The sequence below is a fragment of the Mustela nigripes genome, chromosome 10, assembly GCF_022355385.1.
Source record: "Mustela nigripes isolate SB6536 chromosome 10, MUSNIG.SB6536, whole genome shotgun sequence".
NCBI classification, from domain to species: Eukaryota; Metazoa; Chordata; class Mammalia; order Carnivora; family Mustelidae; genus Mustela; species Mustela nigripes.
The window spans coordinates 12,226,488-12,248,663 of NC_081566.1; the positions used below are offsets into that span (position 1 = coordinate 12,226,488).

The 22,176-nt window shown below is 55.4% G+C and overlaps 1 protein-coding gene and 1 long non-coding RNA gene across 4 annotated transcripts; one reads left to right on the plus strand and one right to left on the minus strand.

Moving 5' to 3' along the window:
- The first annotated feature begins 7,992 nt into the window (after positions 1-7,992).
- LOC132026067 (uncharacterized) lies at positions 7,993-15,690 on the plus strand. The gene is made up of 3 exons (XM_059414009.1): positions 7,993-8,726; positions 9,757-9,916; positions 14,307-15,690. The coding sequence occupies exons 1-3, from the start codon at positions 8,337-8,339 to the stop codon at positions 14,369-14,371; spliced, it is 615 nt and encodes a 204-aa protein (XP_059269992.1). The 5' UTR covers positions 7,993-8,336; the 3' UTR covers positions 14,372-15,690.
- LOC132026068 (uncharacterized) lies at positions 9,548-11,359 on the minus strand. Of its 3 annotated transcripts, none has more exons than XR_009406752.1 (3): positions 11,147-11,359; positions 10,569-10,702; positions 9,548-9,685 (listed from the first exon to the last, which is right to left on the minus strand). It is a non-coding gene; the product is annotated as an uncharacterized LOC132026068 (long non-coding RNA). The 3 variants fall into 3 exon arrangements; XR_009406754.1 differs by having other exon boundaries at positions 10,569-10,697; positions 11,142-11,359; XR_009406753.1 differs by having other exon boundaries at positions 11,142-11,359.
- Positions 15,691-22,176: the final 6,486 nt, after the last annotated feature.

The window sequence follows — 22,176 nt, forward strand, 5'->3', positions numbered from 1 at the left end:
AAGTGCACACCGTGGGGGATAAGGGGGTAGCTGAAGCCGGGGGGCCATCAGAGGGTGACCCCAAGGGGCCTGGGCAGGTTGCATCCAGTATCAGGCAGGGTAGACCTAGGAATGCAGGGGAGCCCCTTCTGCTCAAGCTGGAAATGCTCTGGGAGGAGGCCAAGTAATGGAAAACCAGTGGGAAGAGGGGGTCTGGTGTGTGGCAGTGCATTAGGGAGGTCAAAGCCTGAGGTGGCACACACTAATGGGTGGGCACCGGTGTGAGACCGTGGAGGGGATGCCCTGGGGCCTGGGAAGAATGACATGGGAGAAGGTGTGACTGTGTGGGGGGTTTACCACGTGGACCTGAACGTCGCATGTGCACCTTCATAGATTCTAGAATCAGTTCCCAAGGAAGAGCACCAGTGAGCCCCGAGCATGGGGGCAGCCCGGTGGTGAGTCCGCTGCCCGCCTCTGAAGAGGCTGTTTGAACCAGGTGCGAAGAAGGAGGGGGAGGTCGGGTTGTCCGGGCGCTCTGACTTGGGGGGTGGCGAGACATGACATCCGCGGGGAAGCCGGGCTCAGCTCTGGCCGTGTGGACGTGGAGCGGACTGTGTGACTCCCTGCGGAGAGATCCACGGCAGCTCCACGCTGCAGGAGAAAGGGTTTGGGGAAAGATACAGATGTGGGGGTGGTCAGGAGCAGGGTAAAGGGGTAGCTCTGGGCACAGGTGGACAGACTCAGATCACAGAGGACCACAAGAGAAGAAAGCCTGGGACAGACCCTCCAGCCCGGGAGGAACAGGCTGGGAAAGCACCAGGGAGCCGGGCGCCCCTCGCTTAGTTCAGCTGCGTCCCCACCCAGGGCTGTGCAAAGGAACACAGGGGAATTAAGTAAGCACCTCCTGGTAATGCGTCTCTCCAATGTCCTGACACCATCCCAGGGCCCCAGTGACACGCCGGGCCGTGTTATATAGGATGAGCGCACTTAGGAGAGGGAGTGGAGATAAGCAGCACTAGCAGATATTTACAATGGGTCTGGAGAAGGACCCCCAGAGAGACGGAGGAAGGGTGATCAGGGAAGGTCAGCAGTGACGCCTCTGGTGTCCCCGGCCCATCTGATGGCCCGTGTCTGCTCCGAGCGCAGCTCTGGAGGGCAGTTCTTTTAGAAGTCAGAGGTTCCTCTAACTGACAACACCCGCTTGATCTCACAACCACCTGAGCCTGAGGACTCCCACTGGGCCCACCTGTGACTGTAGTCCCCAAGCATGGGGCAGCTAGTGTCACTGGGGACCGTCTTCAACCTGTGGGGGATGGGAGCTGGCAGATAAACGCTCCAGACTCCCGTCCATTGGAAGGTATTATGTCATGATTTCCAGGGGACCCCCAGGGACTCAGACCCAGCGGCTCTCGGTGGTGGCGCTGCTAACACACCCTGGGCTGGTTTCCCTCCTTCTTGTCTCACTCTCCCGTGCCTCACTCCTGCCTCCTCCCAGGCTCCAAGAGCCACCTCCACAGCCTTGTCCTGGGCTCTGCTTCTGGAAAAGTCGAAATGTAGGGGTGGGTGTGACCTTAAATGTCACCAAGAGGTCAAGTAGTGAGCTGCCCGGGAAGAGCCAATAGCAACAGGGCAGTAGTGCAGGTTGCTGGGTGGACACTGCCATGGGCGCGCAGGGACCAGTCCCCCTGGGGTAGCCACCCCAGTACGCCGACACCTGCTCTGTGTGACCCTTAACACTGGGCTCAGCCTCAGTCCCCAGAAAGAATTATGCCCTCAGCCGGAGTTGACGGAAGGGTTTCTGGACAAACTGAATTGGGGGGGTTTTCATCACATCCTGAGCTGTAAACTCTGTCAATGCCCTGTGGACATCGACTTTTCTCAGCCACTGCCAGGTCTCCTGTCTGCTGCTTGGACTCTCTGTCCTGCTGGCTCCAGGACGCCTGTCCTCCACGTAGCGGGGTCCCCTCTCACAGCCATCTCCCTGAGGGCCAAGCTTGCTCATTCGAAGACCTGAGCGGTGAGCCACAGCGAGAAGCCTCAGGTCTGAGCGACCCTGTCCCTGGGGAACCTCATGTCGGCAGGGAGCCTCCTTCCACAGTGGCTTTGTACAGAGAAGACATGCCCAGGACAACAGAGCGGCCGACCTGGTGCAATCTTCTCCCAGGAGTCCGCGCAGATGCCTTTCTGTCGCATACAAAGGACAGAGAACAAGCCTTTCCCCCAGAGTTCTTTATGACAGACTCACAAATGGCTCGAGCCTCCATGAGCCCTGGGGGAACTCCAAGTGCACGGTTTTCATTCTCCACATCCGGCCCCCCTGCACATCCCCAGCCCCACTCATCCCCTCAGCAGAGGCTCACTGAGCACCGACTTTGTGTCAGCCCCATGCTTGGTGCCTCGGTTGGAGGTGGAGAAGGCCGGCTCCTCTGTGCCCCCCGGGTTTCCAGCCAGAGAAGGGAAGCAAAGCCGTGTGCTGCGGGCTGAAGGCACCGCAGAGATCCAGGGATGCCCCCTGATAGCAGCCCCCGGTTTCCCAGCTCCCACTCTCTCCTGCACCACACACACCCCTCTCTTGTCCCTGGGTTGCTCAGTGGAGAGAATCCCAGAGCAGCAGGGGGCTTGGATGCCCTTTACTCCCACAAGGCTGAGATGAGGAGCTCAGAAAGGGCAAGCAACTTGCTCACACAGCACAGCAGGTGTGTGACAAAGCCCAGACAGTGAGCTGTGCTCCTTTCTTCCAAACTTACCCTGCCCCCTGCTGCCTTGATGGCATCCACCAGTCAGATAGAAGCCCCTGGGCACATACTCCCTAAGCTTTGGTCATGAGCACCAAATACATCTCATGTTCTCATTTTCTCTGGGTTACAAGTGCTTTATCTGGAGGGGACAAGGAGGTGGTGTATGTGTGTGTGTGCGTGTGTGTGCGCGCGCACGTGCATTGGGTGGAATTCCATGTTATTTGCTCTTTTCGTAATCCTGGAAGGCTGCTTGGAAGAGGAGGTATTTCAGCAGTCTTTCAAATAGATAGACACCCTTGGTGGGCTGTTTAAGGAGGGACCCCAGGGACAGGAGGAGTAGGGGTTGCATCTGAAATCCAGGGCTGGTGAAAGAGTCAGGATGTCAGTGGAAGCCAAGCACCTGTCCTGTTAAGACCCTGTACTGGCTGCTGGAAATTGCCAGAAGGTAGCAGCAGGCTTCCCAGGGTTTCTCTCACCTGTGCCCTTGGTTCTTTCCTCAGAAGATAAAACAGAGGCACTTTAACCCCCTCCTGCCAAACAACCGGTCAGGAAAAAAAAGAGCAGGGCCGTGCAATCAGACCACAGAGAAGCAACGGCCCAGAGGGCCACAAGGCGTGTTGAGCCCCCAGCGCGCTTGTCACTGGGGCAAGAGGCCCCTTTCACTGCTAGGTGGGAGCTGCCAGCTGCCTGGGATCTCTGGAAGCCCCGTGGGGAGGAAATTGGTCATGGGAATTGAGAAACCAAGACCCCAAACTTGTTCTGACACATACTAGAAGCGATCTCGCCGTCCACCAACGGAGCGGCTACTTACAAATTATGCAACATCAACAGCCCAGACTTTATCCAGCCATAAAATAATAATTGTGTCAAATTTGCTTTCTAGCTTCCCATCCTGTAGAAACAGCAGGACCCACCGCGGTGGGTGTATACATGGATAAAGGTGGGGAGAGGCAAACTGCACCCCAGAAAGCCCTGGTGTTGTGCCAGAATTCCCGTGTTATCCTCGGCAAAGAATAGGACTGCCTGTGTGCTGGGATTCTCTTCAAGGTGTTCGATCTGTGTCTACATTGCCCTTGAAAACCAGTCTGATATTTTAAAAGGACTCTTGAAGGAAAAGAGAAGGTTATTCATTGATTTCCTAGCCAGTAGCTTTTCTGTTTGTGCTAAGGGCACCTGATGTTCTGGATGGTTGGGATGCTCAGAGAGAACTGTAGAGCTTCTCTCAGCTTGAACATTTCTTCAAAGGGCTGTCGAATTCAGACTCCCTGCCCGGCTGGGTCTTCTGAACAGGCTAAACATGACACGCACATAATAATTCACTCTGTAAAAACAAAAGCATCTGCTTGACTCTAGAGTTGGACAAGATCATCTTAGGGGACGTGTAACTATAAACAATCTGTCTGATCCATGCTGTCCTGGGTGGACACAAGTCGTGTAAGACCACCCTTGTGGGGCTGGGTGAATCTGTTGGATGACTTCACCAAGGAAGGATTAAACACAGAAACCCAAGGTACTCATTTGCTGGAGAGTCACGGTGCCCAGGAGGGAAAGTCAGGGGCAATCATTTTGCATTTGCAAACCACCTGACCACACAAAACACGTTCACATCCTTTGTTTCATTTTATTAGCAAATATGGGTCCTCCCTCACCAGGGCCCAAGAATCTGCCCCAGGACAGATTCCTGTGTGCTGGGGCTGTGGAGAAACCTAGCACCCATTCCCTGAGTCCAGAAAGCCTCAGAAACCCTTTGCTCTCTGGTGTCTGAGCTGAGCAGCCCAGAATCATCCTCAAACTCATGGGAGCTCAGCATAGAGGCAGCGGGGCCTTATGGATGAGGAGTGGGGCTCTTCAAAGACCTGTACCTTTCTAGTTTCAAACCTAGACCCATACTGTTTGCTGTGTGATCTGAGCTTCGTGCTGGAACTCCTCTGAGCCTCGGGTAGAATTTAGGGCAAGATTACCTTCCTTAGAGAGCTGTAAGGACCAGAGGAGATATGTATGTAACACATCTTGTCCAGCGAGAGCCCTACTCAGAATAGCCCCCTCAGTAAACTCTGGGGCCCATTTCTCTGTGTTACTGCACTGCCATGTTGAGGGGCAGAATGCATGGCCCCCATTTCCTTAGTTCTAACAAAAGACACCCTCATAGTGGAGACCTTAGCTCTGTGAGAAGGAGCAGGGTGGTGAACGGGCTCTCTCATTCCTCCTACTCCAGACTCTCCTGGAGCCCTCAGGACAGCAAGGTGCCTCCAGCGCAGACCCGGACCTGTCCCCAGGGGCAGGCTTCTGGCTGTGGACAGGGGCCCAGTCAGAGTCCCATCTTGTCCTTCCAGGGGTCATCCCTGCCCACCGAGCTCCAGACCAAACCCTGAGGCTCCTGGCAGTGCATCCAGAGACGGACTTTGCTCCTTGGCAGGAGAGATGCTGTGTTCAGGGCCCAGGCTGGGCCCTCTGGGAGACTTGGGAATGGGAGCCTGGCTCCCAGAGGTCTCTGGGTTTCCAGGTCCTGCGCGGACACCCATGCCCATCATGGGTCCTCAGTTTCCCTAATGCCCTGACAGGAGAAAGGGCCTAGTCCGCCAGGCCCCTGGCGCACCAGCCCGTCTCATTCCCACAGGTGTCCCCATGATGGCGTTCGGAGTGTCTCCCTTTGCCAATGAGAAAACTGAGGCTCGGGTAGTAATTGTTGAAAGTTCCAGAGCTCAGACTGGCAGACCCGAAAGGCCAGGCCCTTTGCATCAGCCCAGAGGCCAGAGCTGTCACTCGTGGTTCTGGTGATGGCTGCTCAAGGTCAGAGGCCCCCTCAGACTGATGGAACAGGGAGAGAGCCCAGTTCTCATGGAGCCTGGCCCTGTGGCTGGGGCCCTGTTCCCGTGGCTTTTGAGAAATGGAGCCAACGCAAGGCTCACACTCCGTGCACCCTGACCTAGAGGTCGACTATGCACAGAACTGCCCAGTGGCCAACCCCCAGGACCCCTGTGCCTGTGCTACCTCCGATCCTATACCTCTTCCCCAATCCTTGCTCACTGGGGCAAAGTCAACCCCCAGCTCCCTTGTGCGATGGGCGGGCACGGAGCGGGGTCAATTACAGGGCTCAGAACGCTCTGTTGGCCCCTGAGACTTCTACCTGTTTATTCAGAAGTCAGGCACCACACCTGAGGGGCTCCTTAGAGAGGTTGCCAGAAAGCTCAACTGTGCTTCTCCTGCCTGCCCTCAATCAGTCCCCAGGGCCGCCGAGCGGGTAAACATGGCAACAGGAGTAACCTGCCCTCATTACCCGGCATCATCCGGAACTCAAACATCTCTCTCCCACCAGCCAAATAGGCACGGAGGCCTTCTCAAGCTTTGGGCTCCAGCTGGGAGACCAAGTTATTCTACCCGTCCCAAGCATCCCATGCCTGTCCCCAAGGAGCTCCTGAGGCCTCATTGCACAAATGCCCTCCAGTGGCTTCCTCCACTTCTCTTAGGGTCCTGAAATTTGGTGGTAGTAACTTTTTTTTTTTTTTTTAATATTTTATTTATTTATTTGACAGAGAGAAATCACAAGTAGACAGAGAGGCAGGCAGAGAGAGAGAGGGAAGCAGGCTCCCTGCTGAGCAGAGAGCCCGACGCGGGACTCGATCCCAGGACCCTGAGATCATGACCCGAGCCGAAGGCAATGGCTTAACCCACTGAGCCACCCAGGCACCCTGGTGGTAGTAACTTATACTTCTTTATAATCCACCTTCTTCCAGAAACAGCCTGAGGCCTAGTAGGCATTCAGTACACTGGTTAATAAAAGTATTGATTTACATATTTTTGAAATCCATGCAATACATGATCAAATTAAATTTTTAAAAAATGGATACTAAGGCCCAGACTGTGGCCTTGAAATGCCATCTAGCCCTGAAACTAATGAAGGTTTCTTGGAGAAGAGGCTGATTCCAGGCCTGGGCAGGAAATGCACCAGGCGAACCTGAACTTCTATTGCATAGCAAGGAAACTGTGGAAGACAGCTACAGCCTACAGGCCTGATGGCAATGTCGAGTCAGCGCGGGTTTGATCAAGTGCCCAGCCTTGCAGAGGAGGTGCGTGTAGCAAGAGGTTCAGGGATTCTCAACTGCGATCAGAGAGCTAGAAAATGAATCTGAACCCAATGTTCTTTCCGCCCCTCCACACTGCTGCTCACCCTACAGGAGCACAGGAACCATGCTTTAGGGGCAGCCTCGGGTAGGCCTTGAGAACACGAGCACCGTGTTGGGCTGCCTGAGTTCAAATCCAGTCCCACCACTTGCTAGCTACACGATTTGGAGAAAATTATTCAGTCTCTCTGTGCCTTGGCGTGCCATCATCCCTCACAGCACCTACTTCATAGGGCTGTGTAAGGATTAAATAAAACACATAAAACAGCGTCTCAAACAGGGGGAGTGTTCCATGGAAGTTGAGCTTTTATTATCTGTACTTACTATTTATTTTATTTTTATATTTATTATACAATATATTATATATTATTATTTACAACATAATATAGTAATATATAACATATAGTTATATGAGATATGATATAATACATAATACACAATATAATAGACAATATTAAAATAAATAAAATATATAATAAATAATTTAAAACAAATTAATATAATACATAAATATATAATATATGAATTAATGATAATAAATATAATAGATTACATTTTATTTATTATTTATTATCTGTATTCATCGAGCATAGCTTTCCCTGGGTCTCAGAATGGTGATTCTGGGAGGGGAGAGAAATACGGGTGTTGAGACAAAATAGAGACGATGGAACCCCCCCAAACCAGCTGCACTTCAAATGTTTGGAGTCGGTGTGCAGGAAATAAAACCCCAAGAGCCATGACACACCTGTACAGTATAGTGATCTGCCTCTGCAGACCCATTTCAGACACTGGCTCATTGTGGCCTCCTAACGACCCTGTCTGGTGGGTACTTTCACCCCCACTTTGCAGCAGGGTAAATGGAAGCTCTGAGAAGCGAGCTCCTGCCCAAGTTAGGTAAGTCAGCAGGGAGGGAACTCCAGGTGGGGGACGGGCTGAGTTACTCCGACCACCTGCAGGGGAGCAAGACCTGAGGGGCCGCAGGGCCTGCAGCACGACCTACCTGTCCGGTGGTTCTCAGCCCTGAGCGCGCATCGGGATCCCCGGCGGGTGTGTTACCGCGGGGGGCCCTGGCGCGGAGCTTCTGATGCCGGAAGTCAGATCCGACCTGGGGCCCGCCCGGCCCGGCGCGCTCCAACGGTGAGCAGCGGCGACATCTGGTGGCGAGGAGGGGGACGAACCTCGGGGTCCTGCCAACCTCTGCCCCCGCGGCGCCCACCGGTCCCGGGTGGTGCGGGGCAGGGCAGCACCTCCCAGACCGACTGTAACGGGCCCAGTTCTGGCCGCGGAGTGTGCGGGCGCCTGCGTGCCTCGTGGTACCCCAGGGCCCGGGAGACCTAATCTCGCCTTTTCAGTTCGGAACACTTTCATCCTGCCTGGTCTTTCCACCTGTGAACCGGGACCTGGAAGTCTCGGGCACAGAGGGGATGGCCGCGGGGTCGGCGGGGGGACGGCCCGGACGCCGTGTCTCCCTGGGCCATTGCGTTGAGCCCACAGGAGCATGTTACAGTGTAGCGCGACATGCATCCTCGGCAGGATTTTCGGACCGATTCAGGCTGCCGGGAGGACTTGGGAACGGGTGGGGACGGGAGCCCCGAGGCCCGCACGCCGCCGTGCACCGATTTCCTCCGGTCGCGTAGTCGTTCACGCGGTAGACCGGGGAGTAGGCGGCCCCGGGGCTGGACAGCTGCGGGAACAGAAAGCGACGCCGGGCCTGCGTCTGCAAGACCTGGGCTGGGTTCTGCCCTCTGCCCCTGAGCCGCGACCCGTCGGGCACCTCGCCGCAGCGCTGGGATTGCTCGGCCTGCGGAGCGGGAAGACGAAAGCAGCCGCTCGGGCGGAGGCGCCCTGCGGAGTCCGGCCCCGGCAGCGGGCGCTGGAGGAACTGTCGGTAAGAGGGGGCCCGCCAGGGGCGCCCCGAGGCGGGGTGGTCGGGGAGGGGGGCTCCGACGAGAGGAAAGAACATTACCCTTCCGCTCCCCGCAACGCCAAGCCCCGCCCCTGCCCCCTCGCCCGCCCACCCTCCCCCACAGGCGGCCTCCCAGCGCTGGGGACCTCGCCCTGCCCTGGCCTCCGCTTTCCCCGGCAAAACGAGCGGCTGGGGGCGCTTCCGAGGCTCCCTCCCCGCCCGAGTCCCGTGGAACTTTCGCTCCCAGCCGGGAGAAGGAATTAATAATTAACCACTAGGTTAACGGGGACGTCTGGGGCGCGGAGGGAACCAGGTGCTGCCCCCAGTCCGGGTGACCCCGGGGGAAAGAAGGGCTCAGGCCGCCCTCCGCAGGTGTCCCCGTCGCTCTGCGCGGCGCTCGGCCTCGGCCAGCTCCCGGGACCCGCCCCGGCGCGCTCAGCCGCCTGCATCCTTAGCTGGGTCCCCTCACCCGCGGGGCTGCGCCTCCGTCGCCCCGTGGCTTCCAGCCCGCCCGGGACGCCCGCCTGGACCGGGCCCGGGGCGGGATGACCCTGAGTGGGGAGGTGGCGCCTTCGGACAAAGCCTGAACCCTCCCCGCTGGGATGACTGGGTCGGGAGAACCCTATCCCCCAATCCACCCACACCCCCCGTCCCGGACATTTAAAAAGGGCCTGCGCGCGAGCTTAAGCAGGGAGCCAAGGTCAGCCTCTTGCCCAGCCCTGTCCAGTGGAACTTTCTGCAGTTCTGAAGATGTCCTCTAGCGGTGCTGTCAAATGCAGGAGCTGCTGAGCTCTAGCTGTGCAAAGTGTGCGCCTGAGGAACTAAGGAACTTTTTATTTCATTTCATGTTATGAATTTGAATTTGAATTGCCACATGTGGCTAGTAGCTTTAGTCATGGACCATCATTCCTTTTTCAGCTCCCCTGCGCCCCACAATTGTTCTGGAAAAGATCAGATAAATTAGTTGACAATGAGAAACTCCTAATTAACATGGTTAACCCTCCTCCACTAGGTTCAGGCCTCCTGGCAAAGGAACTGGTGCCCAGGAATGGCAGTGGGTTTTGGAGCCCCAGAAGGTTCCCAGCACCTCCAGGGGAAGTCCACTCCTGAGGTTAAAGTCTTCTGGGCGCCAGGAGAGCTCCTCCAGGGGGGCCAGACAACCACCAGTGGAGGTGAGGAAGTATCCTGGTGCCCCCCACCTCCAAATCCCAGGGACTCCTACTTTCTCTGACTCCCCCACAGTGCTGAAGTCAAGGAGGTCACTTCTCATTTAATCTGGCCTACCAGAAGGTCAAAGGTCACTGCCACGTGCAGCCAGGTTTCACTCTAGCTGCAGTGGAGGCTCTGAGGTGACTGTGCTGGGCAGGCTGATCCCAGGGGAGAGGAGCCACAGAGTGCTGTGGTCCCTGAGGACGGGGACGATGCCGTATCAGCCGGCTGAGAGAGCAGCCCACACCGATTGTCCCCACGGCCCAGAGGCAGCGGGGTGCAAACCCGCCCACTGGATCCCTGTGCCTTCCCCCAGTCTGGCTCTCTGAACCCCAAGGGGTGGCTGAGAGGGTGCGGGGGGGCGGGTGAAAAGGACAGGCCACGGGGCTGGGAAAGTGCAGTCCCAGATACTGGGAAAATAGGATTCTGACCCTACTTGGCCACTGCGTACCTCTGTGTAGCATATAATTTCTCTGTGTCTCAGTTTCCCCCAGCCATAGATGGCACTAATGGTAACTCTCTGGGCTGCCTTAAAGGTTGCCGTGGGGTTCCAATCAGATAACAGGTGTTCGTTCGTTAATCCGTTCGTTCATTAAATGTCTATTAAGAACTTACCTGGAATGGGACAATCCGAATTCTCAGTGGCCACAGAAAGATCAAGAAGGACCCCTGTGGGCGAGCCTGTCAGTCTGAAACCCAAGCACTGGCAATTAATTGTGCAAACAGGCTTGGCACCGGCCTCTCCTAACCTGTGCGAGAGGAGGCCAGCTCAGGGCAGGAGGCCCAGGGAGCAGGAAAAAGTGTACTGCAAGGTGGGGGACAGAGGATGAGGGCTGAGGAGGAGGAGGCTGGCTTCCCTGATGGCCTCATGGGGCCCCAGGAGCTCGCTGGTGGCCTGCTGGTTCAGACAGGGCCAGGCCCGGGTTCTCCCTGAAGCTGCCAGGGAAGGGTCCAGCAGGGTGGGACTCAACATCCCCGCTTCTGCCTGGGCCTCGGGGCTGCTCAGCACTGTGGCCTCTGATTCTGGCCTCCGTCTGCTCTCACTTCCTCACCCCCTGGCTCTCTGTCACTTTCTCCTGTTCCGGCCTCCCCAACCCCCCCGCCCCCCCCCCTCCAGTGATGAGTATATGGAAATGGTGACTCCTGCCAGAAGACCCCCCACACCAGGAGGCCCCTGTAGGGGCCCACCTTACTGTGCATTTTGGGCTCAGGCTTCCCCGGGCCTTTCCCTCCAGCGGAGATTCCAGTCTGAACCAGCCTTGCCTGATGGCGCCTTCCAGGCAGAGGAGGGGCTGGGCCAGTGTGAGAGGGGAAGGTTCTCCTGTCAGGGACCGGCACCCTGCCAGGGCTCCCAGGCACAGCGGGTCGTGACCCAGGCTATGTGGCCAAAACGGGCTGGGACCACAAGGGCAGAAATAATCGAGTGGACAAGGATAGCAGAGACAGCGTGGAGTAAACCTAATTCCTGTCACAGAGGAGGCCGGCAGGCCGTCTCTCCGACAGCGACCCGCGCATCAAGCTGGATGCCCCAGAGTCCAGCTTCAATCTTGTTTCTTCTCTCTCCTTGGGCGGGGAACTTCCCAAACACATCCGTCAGGTTTCCTCTTCATCCTACACCCTCAGCAGAAGGAGTTGTGTAACTCCTTGATCCCTCTGAGCCTGACCTGCACTCACCAGCCCCTGTTGGCCCGTGGGCCCGGCCTCCTGGCAGGGGAGCAGGCCACCAGGGACTCCCAGCTCCTGAGTGGCCTGCTAGGCCAGTCTGCGCCCCAGTTCTACCGGTTATCAAGCTGGGCCTCCTGGGCATACGGTGTTTGGAGAAGCTCAAGGGCAATTTTCCATGCGACTTGGCAAACATCGCTCTCCACCTCCTCATCACTTTCTGGGACGTGCGCAGACTCCGAATGCCTCCCTCTGGATGTTCAGCTGAGACGGCTGGCGCAGATGGAAGTAGGCGGAGGTTCGGCAGCTGATGTGGGACCTCGCAAGGCCCTGCTGCCCAACTCTCCACTTGCCTCCCTTCCCAGATGGTTCTAGAACCAGGTCAACCAGTCGGTGCTGTGGGCTGAACACGTGTTGTGGGCAGAGCTCGGTGCTTGGCGTGTGCAGGTCACCTGCTGTTTTGCCTGCCCATCGCCCCTTGCCCCTTATTCTGGCCAAAGCATCCAATTCTGAACCCCTCACCTGCGGTCTGGCAGGTTCCTGTAGGTCCCACAGCCAGAAGTTAGCTACTGGCCCAGGCCTGACCAGTAAGAGATTTCTCCCACCCCCACCCTGGCCACTGCTGTCCAAGCAGGGATCAGCGCCGAGACTTTTGCCAGGGTGGGGGCGTACTCTCTGCTGATAGGACATAGGAATCTGGGACTGCTGGTGGGCATCTTGCCATGGTTGGGAGGAAAGCCAAGGCAAGAAGCAGAGAAAGACCTATCCCTTGAGCTCCGAGAGTTACCAGGCCTGGAACTGTCCGGCTATGCCAACATCTGCATTTCCTTTTCCGCCTAAATTAATTTGATTTGGTTTTCTGGCACTTGGAACTAAGAGCGCTGGCTGACATGGGGAGAGGATGGTGCAGGGAGACATAAACAGAGGAAGTGAAATGGTTTCCACTTTCAGAAAGGCCCCTGGCTGAGGGGAAATACGGTTTCCATTCTTGGGTATGTGAACGCATGACCTTCCACTTCTTAAACCATTGTGTGTTTGTGCAATCAGAAAAGATCTTATACTTTTTATTTCTCTACCAAGTAGTACATAATGGAGAATTTACCAAAAAAGAAAAAAGGAAGGAAGGTCACTCATCTCGCACTATTTGCTGCTATTCATTTTTAGTGCATTTAAAACTGGTCGTGGAGTCTTACCGTACATATCACTCTGGTCCATTTTTCTTCCCACTTACCAGAACGTGGCGATCGTCTTTAGGAACACATTAAAAAAACTATTAGGATCTGAGTTTCGTGGCACAAGCGAATTCACATGCATCTCACTGTCTAACCTCTCATCTGGTTTCAGAAAGCGACACTGGAGGCCATCTGTGAACACGAACTGGTGATTTTTCTCCATTGTGTCCTCTTTGGAGAAAATCTGAGAAATGGAGGCTTCATTAGTTCATGCTCCCAATGAGCAAATGTTTCGGTGCCTCCCACATGCCAGGCACTTCACGGTGCGCCTAGGGCCTGGCTAGACATGGTCTCTCCTCTCGTGGAGCTTAGAGGACAGTGAGGAAATGCCATTCACCAAATACTCACCAGACAAACCATGAGCTGGGCAGGGGCTTCAAGAACATAACATAGGGGAGTTTGACCCGCTCCCAAAGGGCTTCCTGAGAAAATGGAGTTTGGGCTGGAATCTAAAGGACGAAAAGGTGTGACCCAGGCCAAGGGAGGAAGGCGCGCATTTCATGCGGCTGTGGTGTGGGACTGTGGGCAGTGCGGCTTGTGTGGAGACAGGAGGAGCCTGTGTCCTGGGACACGTGAGCAGGTGGCAGGGCCAGGAAGGAGGCAGGTGATGCAGGACTTTGGAAGTCACAGTAACAAATTTTGTCTTGGGGCGCCTGGGTGGCTCAGTGGGTTAAGCCTCTGTCTTTGGCTCAGGTCATGATTTCAGGGTCCTGGGATCCAGCGCCGCATCGGGCTCTCTGCTCAGCGGTGAGCCTGCTTTTCCCCTCTCTCTCTGCCTGCCTCTCTGCCTACGTGTGATCTCTGTCAAATAAATAAATAAAATTAAAAAAAAAAATGTTTGTCTTTATCCTAAAGATGAAGGCAAGACACTGGGGTTTCCCCAAGCTGCTGTGTGTGCGCGACAGGACTAGGTTTTGTGCTCTGTAAAGGTCACGTGACTACAATGTGAGGAATGACCCAGAATGAGCTCAGGGGCCCCTAGCAGGTAGCTGGCTCTTGCATGACTTAAGAGGGGGAAGGTCCCGAAAGGTCAGGGTAACTTGCATCACGGGAGTGATGTAGGAAGTGGAGAAAAGGAGTTGGGGGGTTAAAGAACTATTTAGGAGATAAAGTCAGCCAAACTCAGTAACCAACGGGATGCAAAGGGTATGAGAAAGAGATCGTGTGTGGGTTTCTTCCTGGCTTCCTGGCTTGCGGGGCTGGGTGGGTGGAGTTACCACACACGGAGCCAGGAGCCAGTATGAGGAGATGAAGTGTTCAGTCTTAGACACACTGAGTTGGAGGAACCTTTAAGACATTCAAAAAGAGATGTCAGGTAGGCAGTTGGATGTCTCAGTCAGGAGCTCGGAGATAATATGTGTGAGTCATTTGCAAGTTGTGTGCACCGACCCATGAGAAACAACAAGCTGGTATGGGTTCTGGTCCCAGCTTCGCTGATCAAATCACTGCTTGCCCCTAGGACTCTGTCCTCAGTGTTCGACTGGGGGGTGGACTGCAGCTCCGTCCAGCTACAACACTCTCTGAATCCGTGAGCGCACGAGGACGAAGCATTGCCCAAACGTTCCTGAATCGTCGCCCCTCCCTGCCCCCAACAAAACCAGGGAAAGAAGTGTCCCTGTTTGGGGAGTGTCCCTGGCTCTCTTAGACTGGTCATGGGGAACTTCTCATTGGGACCTTGGCTGATTCTTCCCTGATCAGATCCAAGACCGTCCTGAGCACCCAGGATTCCCCTTCTTGAGTGGGAAACCCAGCCCCTCATCCTTCTTTGAATGCGAGAGTGAACTACATAAGCTACTGTACTCACGGGTGTGCAGTGAGACAGATTCTCTGACGATGCGTAAGGTCAACAAAGGTACAAGGATGTTTCCTACCACAGACCCTCCAAGGCACTTCCCCCAAGGTTTTCCTCCTCTTCCCTGCCCCCAGACTGGTCTCTCCTAAACCTTTTGCTCTCTGTACCCTTCCCAGAAATGTGTTGGTGGGTTTCCATGGGTTAGCTATTTTCACAAAAGACCCAGTTCCTGATGATGTCCCAGGTTCTGTCGACCTTTCTTGGCCAGAATAACCCATGGACGAGGGTCTTCCTGGAACCGTCTGCCGCCCGACTCTCTGTCCTGGGTCCTGGCCAAGACCTAAGAGCCATTCATTCAGGGCTCAGTAGTAATGCCTGTTACGTGCATAGACACTGAAGATATAAAATGAGCAAAGCCCACTCCTGACCCTGGAGAAGCTTTCCTTCTAATTGTTTTATAGTTTGGGCTGCTCTACTTTCCCCTAAAATTTGTTACCAGCTCTTTGCCTCAGTAAAGCCTCTTTTTGGCTGACTCACTTACCTTTTGCGTTTGTCCCAAGGATCACGGATACTAGTGACTATCATACCGAGTGCCTCTCACATGTCAGTCTTGATGTCGAACACTGCACCTTCTTTTTCCCATTTCATCCTGGAAAATAACAATCTGTGCCTCCCACTTACCCCTGATGACCCAAAAGAGATGAACTCGCTTACCTGAGTTCCAACAGCTGGGATCTGAGCCCAGATGTGGTCCGACTTAGAAATGCCAGACTCTCCCCTCTCCGCCCCCTTTGTTGGGATGGTTGAGTGTTTCTCACTGGAGAACCTGGTGTCAGCCACCAGGGCTAGTTGGATTCAACTGTAGGCCTCAGGAGTGCAGGATTCTTGTCTGATTTCTGCCCTCATGCCCAGATGCCTGGAATGGTGCCTGGCAAATATCTGTTGAATCGACTGGAATGAATGAAACACTGAAAACCCCCTTCGCCACCCACTATCCTCAAGCATGGCCTTGGCCACCATCCACCATGGTGCATTCTGTGCACCGAGACACGATGGGGGTGAATCTCAGCTGGGGGGCTTGGGGTATTCTCCAGGTCGAAGGCCCAAAGCAGTAGCTCATTAAGCCATTAGTAAATGGGTAGTTACCTGCGTTTCTCATGTATGTCTGAATTTCTTCCTTTTGCGCCAAGGAGCCGAGCTCTGCACCAACACTTACATCTGCCAGTGACCTTTATTAAAGGCAAAAGGTTTTTTAGTGAACAATGAAGGAACACTTTGAGAAAAAAAAGAGTCGACTGAAGCAAGGTTCATTATTTTCCAAATTTGATTTTCTGCTGAGAACTTTTGGTGTTGGCATAGATCTATTTTCAAAGACTCCCTGGCCCTTTACCCTAAAGCCACCTCCTTTGTCCACACCAGTCCCCTCCCTGGGGACCCTCTGAGCCCCTCCAGCCATATCCAACAGTGTCAGACTCGCTGTGGCTCCCGGGTCTGTGTCCTGACGGTTCTCTCAATGAAATCAAATCTCCTTTCCCTCTCTCCTTGCCTGGGTAAGTCTTATTCATCCTTCCAATTCTAGGAAATCTCCAGTGCCCCATCCAGACCCCCACATGCACCATCTGAGATCAGTCTCTCTTCTGCATTCCCTATCCCCTGAGACCTGTCACAGGACATACTGGTTTTTCTCATCTTTACCCCACATGCTGCCTACCCAGACATGCCCAGCTGCTCTAGCCACTCCCCCAGCAACACGCATAGAGCCTGGCCCACGCTGTGTCATGAAATAACATTGTGACTGATTGCTTTTCCCCCTTATCAAATAGTTGCCGAACACCTTACTGAGTCTACTATGCACCAGGCCTCGAACGTTCATGTATGTGGTTCGCAAGCCTGGCGACAACCTTGAGGGCAGGCTTGATGGCTCCTTCTTTTAAAAAAAGGGAGCTGATGCTCAGAGAGTTTCAGGAACTTGTCGAAAGACACACATTTAGCTGGACGTGAGCACAGGCCTTTAGGACTCAAAATCCTGTCCCCCTTCCTGCAAGATCCCTGGCTTTAAGTCACCCGCCAAATCTCTGGCACCTTCAGACTTTAAACTCTGTAATTCAAAAGAAAATTTGCTTATCAGCCATGTGGCCTTAGGTAGGTCACTTGATCCCTCTTGTCAGGTGTGAAACGGAAGAGGGGTGGGCCACGTGAGCTCCACGGCACCATAGAGCACGGGCATCGCATAAGTGCACAAATTAGGACAGGATGGAACTTTTCCTGAAGGTAAACAACCCGGAGCTCGACTTCGCTAGAGTCAGTGAGTGTTTTCCGAACTGTGGACACACACACAGGCTCCGCGAGTGTGGACAGATCGCATCCATGCCTCCCGGCTCCCACCTGTGCGCACGCAGCCCGTGAGCCTTCCAGACTGTGTGTGCGCCAAGAGCTCCTGGGTCTGCCAAGCCTGCAGGCGGGCCAGGCGGCGAGGCTGGAGTAAATTGTCTCCTGCCTCTTCTAGGCGGGTCTCCCCTCAGGAGAGATGAACTCAAGCTGTTCCCCAGGAGTTGAATCCACAGCCTCTGAGATGCTCTTCCCAGGCGTGGCTTGGCCGTCCCCCCTTTCTGGGGTCCATGGAGGCCTCACCAGTGTGTCAAGCCTTCCCCAACCAAAGCGCTCTCTCCTGCTGCTCTCCAGCTACCCGGCCACCTCTGTGGAGCTGGGTTTCCAAGAGTGTAAGGTAGAAGGTAGTTGTCCCTGTCCCCACCCCAAACACCGTGAGCCTGTCGGTGGCGGTTGGAGAGGCCGGGATTATCAGTGGGGAAGCACCCTGGGAAGACTAACAGGGCCACAGGATCATAATTACACATTCATGATTTAAAAATCATAGAGATGGCGAGAGTGAGCCAAGAAAACCGTAAGATAGAAAAATTGCAAGGACGTGGCACTCTCACAGCCCGGGATCGGATGAATTCCTCCCAGTTTACCCATGGTCCTGCCCCAGGGCACTCTGGGATTAGCCACCAGTCAGAAGCCAGCTGGGGCCCAGGCACCCCAGGCCCGCCCAAAAGCCCACTCAGGACCCTTGTTCATGATCGATCCTGGGCCCAGCCAGCCCCTGGGAAGGCACAGAGCGCTGTCACGGATGGCCCAATCCTTCTTTGCCTGGGCACCCCTCCCCCACCCCAGGGTTGAATACAGAGATGGCCTAGGTCTGAGGCTGAAGCAGGACCCCTGGGAAAGAAAGGCATTTGATGTCGAAGCGGGCTTTGCTGCAAGAAACAAAACTTCACAAGAATTCAGGAGGAGACGCCTCCTCTGGCTTCCTTCCTCTGGGGCCCTGGTCTAGGAAGAAGCCTGGAGTTGACAAGTCCTCCTCCTCCGACCTGTACCCCTGGATCCCTGCTCCTCCCAGTAGGCGTGTCCCCCCCCCCCCCCCCCCCCCCCCCCCCCCCCCCCCCCCCCCCCCCCCCCCCCCCCCCCGCCCGCCACACAGGGCCTCTCCTAGCCCTAGCATCCCTTCCTGGGGGCGCAGGACATGTTCCCCACCCACGCAGCCCCCACAGAGCTGTGGTGCAGGGGGAGCCCCGTCCACGGCTTCCCCACCGGGGCTTGCAGACCCCAGCGCCTCAGAGAAGAAGGGAGAGGAGAGAATGGGGCCGCAGGAAGGCGTCCACCTTCCCAGGCCTACTCTAGACAGTCCTCGGAAAGCTCGCAAATGCTGTGCAAAAATAGCATGCAAATCAGCAAGCCTTCCCCCCCCCCCGCCCCCCCCAGTCATCCCCCCCCAGTCATCCCCCCCCGGCACCCCCCCCCCCCCAGTCATCCGCCAGCCCTCCGCACCCCCACCCGGGTCCCATGATCCTTTAGGCCATGTAGGGGGAGGCCGGGTGTCTCTGCCCACCTAACCAGCTCCTTGATCTTGTGTTTTCTCTCCCCCAGCCCTCACCCCGTCCTCCCTCATCCCTGCCCCACCCTGCAGGGGCACCGCCCGACACTTGGTAGTCGGAGAAATCCGAAGTTTGCTACTCCGGCTGCAGCGTCTCCACTGGGGGGGCTCGCCGTGGGTTCAGACCTTCGAGCCATGATGGGGACGAAGGAAAGAGGAGACGCCTGGCCTGGGAACCCGTCCCAAGCCCCAGGCCCCGTGGCACTTGGCCAGAATGTCCAAAGACTGTCCAGACGGGGAGCAGCAGGGCGTGGTCTGCTGGTGGGATCGCCTGGCCCAGCCCCCGGTAGTGTGATCCCAGGGCCTGTTGCTACTTTATCGAGGGAAGGAGCCCCTGAAGCCCCTGGAAGGTGGGATTCGTGCTGAAGGACAGAATGGAGACTGATCGTGAATGGACGTGCCTATCAAAATGTCACAGGGTACCTTAGATATTTACAACTTTTATTCATCAAAAACAAAATCAAAGGGAACAGGAAGCAGCTGCAGAGTGGGTCTCAGCCCCGAGCTGAAAGCTGATTTGGATCTTAGCATTTGGAGAGTTAAATGTAAAGTGATTGCTTAAAGCTACCTACACTGGCTCTTCTAGCAGGCTGCCGTGGGTCCAGCGCCCACAGGGAGCTATCTCCGGCTGCCTTAGGGGGACAGCGACAGAGCTCTGTGTCCCTGCTCTCGAAGTACCGGGCTGCATGCTCTGTCCCTGTCCCTGATGCCTGATCCAAGCCTGACCCCAGGGGTACATGTTCAGCCCGTCCCTCCCCCTTCCCCAGCCCTGTCCTGAACTGGAAGGAAGACACCCTCTACCCCCACCCCCCACAACACCTACCGCTTTCCCAAGCTTGGCCCAGGCTCAAACCAGGCCTGACACAGCAGCCTGGGGAGGAAGCCTCGCCACCCGTTAGCCGGACTCGGCCTGGGACAGGAAATGCCTCAGCCAGTTTCAAAGGCTCTGTCGCCAAGGGAAGGAAGCCACTTGAAGTGGGTCCCCAGGGCAGGCCAAAGCCTTCCAGAGGATGGAATAAGTAAGAATGCCAGGCCTGGAGGCTTGCGGGAAAGTTTGCAGACCTTTTGCTGGGCTGGGCCATGAAGTCCAGAGTGAGCAGTGAGTGGGACCCAGATCTGCCCCTGAATCCGGTGCTTGTGGACGACTGGACCTGGGCTTCCACACCGACCACACTGTCTTCGTGGCCTGGCCTCCAGCGCCGGGAGATCAGGGGCTCTAAGCGACCCTCCCCTCAGTATGTCATTCCTGTGGAAACAACTAGAACTCTATCCCCAAATGCCAGGGATGAAACTCTCTTCCTTGCAAAGACCTTCGTGAGCAGAGACTCTGCAGCTCAGCCCGGTGCCCACCGTCCAACTGGCGTCTAACTCCAAATCCCTCTTACTGTTTGCTCTCCGGAAAGAGAAGGCTGAGTCCGAAAGGCGTCCTGATCGAGTCAGGGGGACAGTCCCCTCCCCAGCCCACATCAGCCGCCTCCTAGAAGAGCCCAGGCAGGGGCTCCTCCCCCAGAAACTGGCTTCCTCCCCACACCTGACTTCTCCTCCCACCTGAGCCCTTTGCTAATGTCGCTCTCGCCTGCCCCGTTGAATCAGGAGACCAGCCGCATTTTACAGACAAGCAAACTAAGGCCTGGAAAGCTCCAGGATCTTGCTTAGGCCTCGCTGTCAGTAAAGGACTGGCCCAGGACCTGAACGCAAGTGTGGCCTACTCCCTAAGGACCTTGTACTTCATTCTCCCAAGTGCTCCTCGGTCGTCGGGGCAGAAGAGAGTCCACCGAGTGAGGACTACACTGACCTTTTCTTTCTTTTTCTTTTTCTTCTTTTTTTTTTTTTTTTGCCTGTGGACGTATTAAAGGCCATATCACGTCACATCGGTGGCAACAATAGGAGACATGTCCCTGGAAGCCAACTCTTAAAGTTAACCTTCTCAATGACGGGCTCCCAGCTGCCCTTCTGTGGGCTGGAAGGGGGGTGGGAGGTACGCTAGTCGTCCTATGACCACAGCCATGTCACCAGTCAACGCTTTCAAAGGGCTAACCATGGTTTCAGCCCATTCTTATGGTACAAACAACTCCCCCAAGCAGTTAGGGACAACCCCTGAAATGTCAGGTTGTTAGGAAGGCAAGTGCAATGAAAGGTTCATGAGCCGCACAGCAGACCCATTCCTCCTGAGTCCTGGTCCCACGCCTCCTCTCCGGGTCACCGTGGGCAGGCGACTTCATCCTCTGAGCCTCTGTTTTCTCTTCTATAAAATAGGATGATCGTCTCTCCCTCCACGGGCTCTTTGTATGGATAAAATGAGATAGATCAGGGCTTTTGTGGTGCTCAGTGATCAGGAAATTCGTAGTAGCTTTAAAATTAACTGGAGAGACAGAGCATACACACCCAAACTGAGCTGTTCCCCCACCTCCCGCTCCAACCGAAAGTAAGCTTGTTCCCACTCCTCAGCCTTGCGCACGGCTCTTCAAACTCCTACACCCCCTGCCAAATCAGGATGCTTCCCACCTTCAAAACCAGAGACACACCGTTTTCAGCAAGGCTTCCCAAACGAACTTGTTCCTTTGTGGCAAATGCCCCCGCTTCAGACCTCCACATCTCTGCTGCCAATGGAAAGCTGTTCTCATGGTTGAGCTCCCTTGTTTGCTCGTCGGGCAAGGAGATGCTCGAGGGCCAGAGCTGTGTCTCCGGATCAGGTTAGGATCCCGACACCAGTCATTAGGGAGTCCCTGATGTGTGGCCTGCAGAGGCCAAGCTCCCTTCCACCTCAGGGTCTTAGCATGGGCCACTGCCAGGGCCTGGAAGGGTTGCTGCTCTGCCCCTCGCTGCTCCCCCAACTCTTAGCAAGTTGCCAAGTGAATTCTCAGGTACCATCCGGGATTCAGCTTAAATACCACTTCCTCCAGGAAGCCTTCCTTGACTCTCAGACTGAAATTCCTTATTTTGCCCTTTCCAGGCATCTGGAAATCCTCCCTCAGCGCACTGACAGCTAAGAATGATTAAGTATGAGCAAGACTCCTTTAATGTTTGTTTCCTTTGAAACTGAAAGTTCCATGACAGCAAGGACATTATTTTCCCTGCTAAATTCTCAGCACTTAGTTCCGTGCTTGGTGCACGACAGACGTGCACTCAACAAGTGTCGAATGAATGAATGAATATAGCCTCTTCCCAACATTCCCTGGTCTCAGCATGAATCTGTCTATAGGGGACCCTCAGGCACTGAGGAAAAGGACAGACATCCAGACCACCTGCTTCCAGCTGAGGCTGAGTTCTTTCTGGGAGCCTGCTGTCTTTTCTTGGTTGAGCCACGAGTCTTCGGGGTTTCTGCACATTATAACCCCCTGTCCCCTGCCCCGCACACACACCCTGTCATCGACACTACAGAACACTTTCCTCTGTCAGAAGAACAGCTCCCCAAGGGTTTTCCCCAGCAGGGGGGACGGAGCAGCGGCCACGGGCTAAATGTACCACGCTTTGCATCCTGTGTGCTCTAAGTCGCACCTGGCAGACACGCATCACAGCCTTGGAATCGTACCTCACCTGATTGCCTGCTCCAGTGCCAAGAAGCAGCCCCCACAGGGCCCCAGAGAGAGAGCCTGGCTGGAT